Source organism: Epargyreus clarus, unplaced genomic scaffold, assembly GCF_041222505.1.
Source record: "Epargyreus clarus isolate Ecla_fem2 unplaced genomic scaffold, WU_Ecla_fem_2.2 ptg000023l, whole genome shotgun sequence".
Classification (NCBI taxonomy): Eukaryota; Metazoa; Arthropoda; class Insecta; order Lepidoptera; family Hesperiidae; genus Epargyreus; species Epargyreus clarus.
This window is the reverse complement of record NW_027332230.1, coordinates 11081858-11091333: the sequence shown is the minus strand read 5'-3', so window position 1 is coordinate 11091333 and position 9476 is coordinate 11081858. Positions and strand designations below refer to the sequence as shown.

The following is a 9476-nucleotide window of genomic DNA, read 5'->3' as shown; positions in this document are numbered from 1 at the left end:
ATTCGTAAGCATGCTTGCCAACCGCAGCATAGGGCAAAACTGTAGATATGGTTGAAAAAAAACTGTAAAAATCAAATTAAAAAACAGTAAAGCTACATCTTTATCTTTTTATTCTTTTGTATTATATAATTATAGTCATACATAGAATATATTATAAGGGAGATAATTAAAAACAATATAATTATAGTATAAGAACTTATAATCCGCCAAAATCGCACAAGGAAAATCGTTAATCCTGATTCCTTACGATCCTGATGAGGAGAATGGGATAAAATTATTAAATTCGTGTTTAGTCATCGGTTCTTGTTAATTGCTAAAAAATAAATTAATCGGACCGTTCAAAGTGGGTAAAATCGAGTTAAAAGATTCCGTTACATACATGCATACACCTCAAATTAATAAAACGTGGTAAAAAAATCATGTAATTATAAAAGTTTTAATCAAACTAAATGTCGAAAGTCTCATACACCATGTCAAATCAAATTAGCAATATAATATTTAAAAACTACTTTGAAATGCTAATCCACTACAGAAGTTAGGCGAAAACAGACACCGACCACCGATCGACGACCGGACCGGCCGAGCGGACTAGCAGTTTTACGCGCACTATACCTTCGGTCCGATAGTGTGTGGAATTCGTAGCGAAACAAATAGATGCTGCTAGCATCTTATATAAAAAAACTGTAGATTTCAAGGCCTTAACTAAAAACTGAGAGAACTTTCAAAAAACTTTATCTACAGTTAAAACTGTAGGGTTGGCTATACTGTTCATAAGTCAGTTATGATTTATGTCATTAGACATTTTTCTTTTGGAAATGGCTCAGATTGCGTCCATATTCGGCCAACAATAATTAACTCCGACGTGTTAGTTTATTAATAAAAATATTGTTGTGATTGGGAGTATAATATACGATAAAATAGTGAAGCATTGAAAACCAGACATGACAACACTTTATTTAAATACAAAATACAATCGAAATTAATATTACATGAGACGGTCACTTCCACATTTATTACTTTTCAACTGCAAATTTCCGATGCACCTGAAGAGTTTCAGAAAAATAGGAATTTCCTGAAAATTTAGTAAGATTTGCTTAATTTAAATTATTTTCAATTTTCTGTTCATTAAATTTATTTATTAAATTAAATAAAAAATTTAACGCGGTGACCGTGTAATATTAGACACCTATCCGCTCTGATATAGAAATGAAAAGCATCACCATAGCAAATTGTATGAGTACATCTATGGATTATACCTGCTCGCAACAACTTTAGAGCGGACTAGCAGTTTGGCGCGAACTACACTAGATTTATCGAGTACAGTAGTACATGTGCATGCACTGGCAAGGTCTCCCACATGCGTCATTCGAACAAAATATAAATTTTGAGTTGGCATCAAATAAACAAAACTGGTAACCTTTCCCGCCGATTGCCAGCGGCGAGTTCGTGTTCAAGCGCAGCAATCTTTTCCTCCTGCCGCGTGCGCTGCGCCTGGGCGCGCCTCTGCTGTTCCTCCAGCGCAAGAACAATCTTCTCCAGTCGGTGAATCTGCTGTTGCTTGTTCTCCAGGGTGGAAAATAGTTCTTGGATCTCATCCGCCTTTGCGGCTATCTGCTTGTTGACCTGATATTCACATATTTATGATATTCACGGTTAAAGTTACAAAATATTATTACAACAAGTTTTATGCGCAGCTTTGCCCATAAAATTTATTATAAAAATAACTTAAATCTATTTCCAAAACACACATCGTGTCATCATCACACTGAAAAAATTGAATAGTATTGTGTAAATTATATTTTATATATAATTAGATAAGAATAAGGCATAGTATACAAATTAAAAATAAAAACAATATATTTAAAAAAAAAAAATAACTTATAGTTATAAAAAACAAAGCAAAATAAATAAACACGAGTCTCACATCATCTACAATTTTCATTCGATGCTCGAGATCTTGCTGCAAAGTTGAAAGTTCGCGACTTTGCTCAGTTTCCTTATTTTTGAGCAAATTGATCAGTTCCTCGCGAACCTGCACGATACATAAAAGTAAATAAAGAAATACTAGATATGATTACAAAAAGGTATATTAAAAGAGTAATTGTTTAAAACTGGCATTGATGATCAAGAACAAGTAACCTTTATAACTCTTGCCTGGGCACGTGATGTCTTATCTTGTTGTTCTAATTGCTGCTCCTTCTGTACAAGCATCTCCGACAATTCCTCGTTTTTATGCACGGCTTCTAGAAGCCCCATTCTCAAGTTCATGATCTGAAATATTATGGTCGTTAAATTTTATGAGAAAACGGTAATTATTACAAATATTACTTATTCTCATGTCATAGTGTCATTATAGATGAATATTGTAAAAATACGACAAGAAAATCTCAAAGTGAAAATATTTTATTATTATAAACAATTCATAATTAAGATATTCGTACGACGATAATTAACCTCTTGTTGCAGATCCTGATAGCTGATGCCGTTTGGTGATTCCTGACAATTGGCTACAGCGCGATTATGAGCTTGTAAATCACGCACATACTGTTCGTACTGTATAACTTTTTGTTCGCTAAAATAAAACTTTTATTTATATCACTCACGTAAATGTAAGTTCATTAATTTTAATTTAATAATATGTAAGTAATTTTAAGTACTTCAATTTTATATTTTTCGTCAATTCTCTTATTTGTGCATGCATCTTGCTTACTATTTCTTCTTTGCTCAGAAGCTCAGCTGCTAGTTTTTGTTGCATTCCCACTTTATTATCTGTCTCCTGCGTATTAATAAAAATATAAGTTATCGAACATGATTCGATGCATCGATATATTAATGAGTTTTCAAAAATATAGTTGATATTACCGATATTTTCGTAAGTGATTCTAAAAACCTAGCTTTCTCTCTTTTACATGCGCTCACTTCATCTTCGGTTGTGCGTAAAATATCTTTAGTTGCTTGTAATTCTGCCCATAAATCCATTTCTCGTTCTGTTGGTAATTCTGTAAATTATATTAATTTAAGTAATGAGATATTTTAAATGCAACGTATTAAATCTACACATATCACACCTACCTGGATTTGGTTTACTATTTTCGAGTTCTACAATTTTATTCTTTAACTCTTCAATAGTATACTCATTGTCTCTTAGCGATTTTTCAAGAGATTCCCTTGCTTCTTTTTCCTGTGCTGTTAATTTTCTTTCCTCGTCTACAGCAGCCATTAGTTCGTTTATTTCATTACGTAGGTCCTGTACAGCTGAGTTGTGCTGAGCGTGTATTGATTGATTTTGTTCCCTTAGTTCATTCACCCTACACAATCCTCAGTATTTATAAATAACAATGATTATAAATTACATCTTATATATAAAATTCTCGTGTCACAATGTTAGTACTCCTCCGAAGCTTTACCGATCTTCACCAAATTTTATATGCATATTCAGTAGGTCCGGGAATCAGCTACTATCTATTTTTCATACCCCTAATGGTCTAAGATCCGAAGCTAAATCGAACTGGACCGAGCTGATAATAGAATGAAACTCATTTTATAATGAAATTAGTACATTGGGTAATACATTAAAAATGGGTTTGCTAAAAAAATTCTGGACAGGATAATTTTAATTATTTTTTGAAAAATTAAAATTTAATTGAAAATTAAATTTTGCAACATCAAGATAATAAGAAAATTCTATTCTGAGTGAATGTTAAAAACATACAAAATGTGCAGGCTTTGGGTTGCCTATTATTTACGTGGACGAACTACTGGGTTGTCAGGTATAAACAGGTATTTCGCTGGCAACTACTTTCACTCATGATGATAATAGATAAAATTTTATATCAGTAGAAGCGCTGTTTTATTGTGAACACGTTGATATAGGGTTGTCTGCAAAATGAAAATTATTTTTTACCCAATGTACTAATTTACCCAATGTACTAATTTCGTTATAAAATGTGTTTTATTCTATTATCAGCTCGGTCCAGTTCGACTTAGCTTCGGATCTTCTACTATAAGTGATAAGGGTTGTTCAGCTTTAACATTTTTTTATTTATATGGCAACACAACTTTTGACGGGTCAGCTAGTTTTCATATAAAATTTAACCTCGTACAAAACGGTTTTTTGAAATCATGTCCACATGACAGAATGAGCATTATTAAATTTTTTGGTCATATAAGTGAAGAAACTACACCTATTCTTTATGTAATGTTATATATATACTAAGATTAATATATAATATTATATAGTCTTACTCGGCTTGAAGAGAGTCCCGTTGCTGGGATAATTGGGAGCTAGCCATTTCCCCTGTTTTGAGAGACTCTTTTAGCTTCCTTGCCCTAGCTTCTAGATGAACCTCTTTTTGACGGCTCTGAAATAGGTAGGTATAAATTAAAGACATCAAAATTATTTATTTTTATGTAATAATAACTATTAGGTCTAACAGATTATTTATCCCTGTAGTTCCAGGACAAGAATAGGGCTACGGTATCCCCTGCCTGTCGTAAGAGGCGACTTAAAGGGGGTCGTGGGTGGCAACTGTGGGAGCTCGAACCGCCCGACCAACAGCCCCGGGAAAGACGGCGGTATTTGTGGTCGCATACCGTCGAACGCACCTGACTGTGAGGTGGTAAGCTCACCTGGGCGGAGCCCGACGGGGCAATGCGCTAAGAGGACTCCGGTTGCGTTCCTTTGGAGATCCCGGAGTCCTCTACGTAGCGCCGAGGACGTCCACCGGGTGGGTTTTTGGTGTGGTAAGAGTCCCACATAACCCTGTGTCGCTCCCACGGTATCGGGTACCTTATAAAGGTTCCCCCTCGTAGACAAAAAAAGGACTAACAGATTATTGAAAAAAATCTGAGAAAAGTTCGAGAATTTACTTAACGTACTGATTGGCCAAGTCTCCAAAAATACCTGGAAGTGACTGATCGCTGTCGGCAGTACCTACAGAATCCGATCCAATAGGTATTTCTTCTATAACTTACGATCGTCATTGAGTGAGCATACCTGATCTTCCAGAGATTTGACAGTGCCGGTGAGGCTAGCTATGCTCGCCTCCGCCTCGCGCAGTTGTCGATCCATTTTGCTGACGCGCACGCGAGCCTGCCGCAGCTGCGATTCTGTTGTCGCCAGTTTATCTTTTATGGCTGCTTTCGCAGCTTTTTCCTCATCTAATTCACGACGTATTTCCTGCATTTAAATAAGTAAATATAAATATACATTGTGTAAAAATACCAGCTACGTAACTGGAAGTTACAACGATTCCCCTAATCGGTCACAATTAACCAGCTATAAAATTTGAATGCATTGCATAAATGCTTTTTCTTTACTTTTTCAGAATATCGCTCACATAATAAAATATAGATAATAATAATAAAACCTCAAGTGCTTTAGTGGTTTCAGATGCAACGCGATTTTCTTGCACTTCCTGGACGACAGTTGCGCGGGCCTCGAGATCTTGTCGAAGACGCGCCACCTCCCGCACCAACGACTCTCCCACCGTAATCAACGCAGCCCGCTCTCGAAACGCTCGCCTGTATTGAAATTTACATTTTTAAAGTAGATAGTGACAATTTTGATGAGGTGATAAAACTATTGTAGTTTGTCTGGAATGGTACCACCGTTGCACCTATTTCTATGTGGATCTTGCGTTTCGGTGAAAGCGCAAGGATGTCCGTTGACTTAGATACTTAGGTATGGGGCGAAAATGGTACGGTATCTATAATGGTCCACAGACAAAAACTTTAGTCTATGTGAAGTTTGTTACAAATGAAACATCTTATAAAGTATAGATATATTTGTAACAAAGGGAGATCCCTTACCACATCTTTCAAACCAAAACACAGCAGCCCTTGACTTAAGTATATTATTTATTAGATAGACACAGGTGCAGCGGACATAAAATTGATATTTTAAATAGCATATTATTCATTCAACTTCTCTACTGACTCAAAAAGCTGATCTTTTACTATTAACTAATAGGTAGGTAAATTATGCATTACATTTTTAGAGGTCACTACGAGGATTATTCAGAAATAGCTTTCAAATTAGATAATTACTTAGAAAGTTGTGTGATCATGTCCACAGCATCACTTGCTTGGGATTTAAGCTCCCGAAGTGATTCGCAAAGTTGAAGCCCCTGAGCGTTATACTCAGCTATACGATCCATTTCTTCATTACCCAACTCCTGAAATGGAAACATTAACTAGATAAGGAGAGGAATTTAACAAAAATATAAATTGATTGTAAAAATTAAAGAGGACAAGGAACGAATGAAAGAAAATTGGACTGGAGAAAGATTTCATTTTTGTTTTCAAGAAAATCATTATCATATATTACGACGAATCGCAAGAAGGATTTTTGAGCAAATAAATAATTGCTCAACGTTAGACATCCAACATTATTTTCTATTCTATATACATTTAAAATTTTATATTTATGTTATTAATTTAATACCTGCTTAGCAATAATGTCTTTGATCCAATCAATAATCTCCTGTCGTGCCGAAAACGCCTGTATGCAAAGATCGGCAAAATATACTGGAACACTCAACGCTTTTGCTTCCACTTCTGCCACCGCGCATTCATCTATCGTAAAATTAATTGAGCACAAGTTGAAAGCATGATATGACGTGCATAAATTATGTTAAGTAAGATTGTAGAAAGATAGTGATAGCCTAATGGTATGAAAAACAGTGAAGAAAAATGTGAAATATCCCTACATGCCCAAAAGTTCTGTAAAACATTCTCATCGACCACATGGCGGACTATGGTCTAAACCGTTTTCTTTCTCACTCTGAGTAGAAACCGGTTTCTGGCAGTAGAATAATAATGGTCTGTTAACGTATATATTTGATCTTACCGACAGGAGCAATGGTATCTATCAGCCGTGCTGCCCCATCAGTGGCAGCAGCTGCAGCGGCGTCGCGACACAGTTGAGCCACCTCATCAGCCGCCCAGTCGCCCACGTTGAATACCATAAATTCTTGTAGCTCCTCTTCGCTGCCTGTTATACCCTCACGTGACATATGCTCTCGTAAACTCCGCAATCCTTCGAATACTTCAAGAATGGCTTGCTGGACAAAACATATTATAGCATAATATAAGTTAAGTGCATAATACTTCGCAAAAAGTCTAGTAAAATGGGCCTTTTATATGAGTATTATGAAACATACCATTCTAGTGTAAGTATACTAGATGTTTGAATTGATTAGGTTCGTTTGAGTAGTTTATAATTTATACCTTATTTATAATTTATAATTAATACCTGCTTTAAGTCCAGCTCCCTCTTCATGCGCTGATATTGTTGGTGTTTTGTGGTAAATGCACATTTCAATTCGTCATTTTGTACCAGTTGTGGAATTTGTGATGTGTGAACCGGAGTATTAGGTCTCGCAGATTTTTGAGGAGTTGGCGTTTTGGGTCTAGTGACTGTAGTTACATGTTGTGGGGTATTGGGACGGCTGACTGGAGTACTGTGACGTTGTGCCGTAGCAGGAGTTGAAGGTCGGCTTTGCATACGTGGGGTCTGTGGGCGACTCGACACATTCTTAGGAGTTTGGGGACGGCTTGTTACTGGAGTATTATTTGGTTTTGTATTCCCGGACTCTAAAAGCAAAAAAATGTTTTATAATAGAAATTCTTTACTTACTTTATTTAGATTTTTATTTACTCACCAAATAATACAGTCGGATTATCATCAATTTTGGACGAATTATCAGCGCCACGATTTAAATCTGTTAAAAAATAAAATTCAGTCTTCGTTATTATCCATTAGAATGTTAAAAAAAAAACATTTATAGAATAGGCTCATATACCAAAATTATTAGTGTCTTGTACATCTAACACATCAGCAGTGCTTGAATAAGCCAACTGCTCTTTTTTTATATCGTGAAGAATAACAGTTGCATCGCTTTCTGTATACGAAGGATCAAATTCATGTTTTGCTTGTTCAATGTCGGTAATGGTTAACACATTCTCACAATTTCTATTAATCTGGAAAATATTAATAACATTCTTATATTATCCATAACTGATTTTAGTAACAATTTTGTCTCACTTTTTAACTTACCTTCACATCTGACTTTGAATCGTTCCTTTGTCCATTGCGGTGTGTATTTGTTCTGATCTAAACATAAATCAAGCAATATATAAATCAATCAATTATATTACTATATAATATATACACTGAAACTAAAAGTTGAGGAGTCTTCAAATGCATAATAATAGATATCCTGTAAAGGCGACAAATTGCTAGCCTTCCTATTTAAGAATCATTTAAAACATAAGAGAACTAACAATACAACTAAAAGCATATTTCAAATCATAAATGTTAAAAGCTAAAATTCGCATTACATTAACAATATTAACAAAATGTTTTAATAATATTACTTTAGATGAAACGGGCGACGGTGGCGAGCGTGTAGGCGACTGTCGTTGCGCCATGGGTAGCGTCATATTGCGATTGGTGGCGTTGCGAGCGGCGCGTGCCACTGAAGCGGCGGTCGGACGGGGCGTCAGGCGAGGCGCTGCCCCGACTTCAATTACAGTTTTTGAATGTGATAGAAACAGTACTTCTTTTAGGGAGTTCAACCCATCTATAGTGTCAAACTGTTCTACGTTTTGGTAGAAAGGTGTGGATACCGACTGACTTACATATGATACGTTATTTTGATCCTCAGGAGTAGCAACGCATGTGTGATCGGCTTCACATATAACGTGTTATGTATGCATTTGGTCACAGATGCCCACGGGCGGTAATGAAGACTTGCCATCAGATGGACTGCAAGCTCGTTTGCTACTTGATACGTTTTGAATTATTTTTTATTTATCTATAGACAGAATGAATAGACAAAAACCTAATAATATAAGTGTTGGGTGCTACTGTATTCTGGTTCAAAACATATGGAAAGGGAAAGACACTCATTCTAAACAATCCAACTTCGTTTTCAATGGTAGTAACGCATTTGATCCGTTCATGTAATACTCCTAAGTCTAAATATATATAACTCAAAGGTGACTGACTGACATAGTGATTTATAAAAGCACAGTCCAAACTACTGGACGGATCGGGCTGAAATTTGGCATACAGGTACATGTTATGACGTAGGCATCCGCTAAGAAAGGATTTTGATCAATTCTACCCCAAAGGGTATAAAATAGGGGATGAAAATATTTCTTCGTAACGCGAGCGAAGCCGCGGGCAAAAGCTCGTTTAGTATAAAAATGAACAGTTTATCATATTCCTACACTCTACAGATTTAAGTAAGTACAAAAATATAAGAGATTACTTACAGGGTTTATCTTTTTGTGGTTTAGCCGTGGTTGTCATACTCAACTTTCCACCAAAGTGTACCACGTAAAATATTATTGTTTTCAATACAATTAAAATTTTGAAACGATTTGTGTTGAATATCCGCTACATGCTACATGTCTACAATTGAAATTCTAAATTTGAAATATAACTTATATTTTTTCTTTGTATATAG

The 9476-nt window shown here is 35.6% G+C and overlaps 1 protein-coding gene across 4 annotated transcripts; it reads right to left on the bottom strand.

Annotated features, from left to right (window-relative positions):
• Positions 1 to 928: 928 nt before the first annotated feature.
• Positions 929 to 9425, bottom strand: LOC140751599 (uncharacterized). 4 transcript variants are annotated; one of them, XM_073085560.1, is made up of 20 exons: positions 9283 to 9425; positions 8380 to 8525; positions 8060 to 8116; positions 7806 to 7983; positions 7665 to 7724; positions 7256 to 7596; positions 6851 to 7064; positions 6446 to 6576; positions 6049 to 6176; positions 5370 to 5523; positions 4997 to 5179; positions 4246 to 4361; positions 3073 to 3308; positions 2863 to 2999; positions 2658 to 2776; positions 2455 to 2572; positions 2140 to 2271; positions 1925 to 2032; positions 1418 to 1623; positions 929 to 1072 (listed from the first exon to the last, which is right to left on the bottom strand). In XM_073085560.1, exons 1-20 carry the CDS (start codon positions 9317 to 9319, stop codon positions 1054 to 1056), a joined length of 2820 nt encoding a protein of 939 aa, XP_072941661.1. In that variant the 5' UTR covers positions 9320 to 9425; the 3' UTR covers positions 929 to 1053. The 4 variants fall into 4 exon arrangements, with proteins under 4 accessions (XP_072941661.1, XP_072941662.1, XP_072941663.1 ...); XM_073085561.1 differs by having other exon boundaries at positions 2155 to 2271; XM_073085562.1 differs by lacking the exon at positions 1925 to 2032.
• Positions 9426 to 9476: the final 51 nt, after the last annotated feature.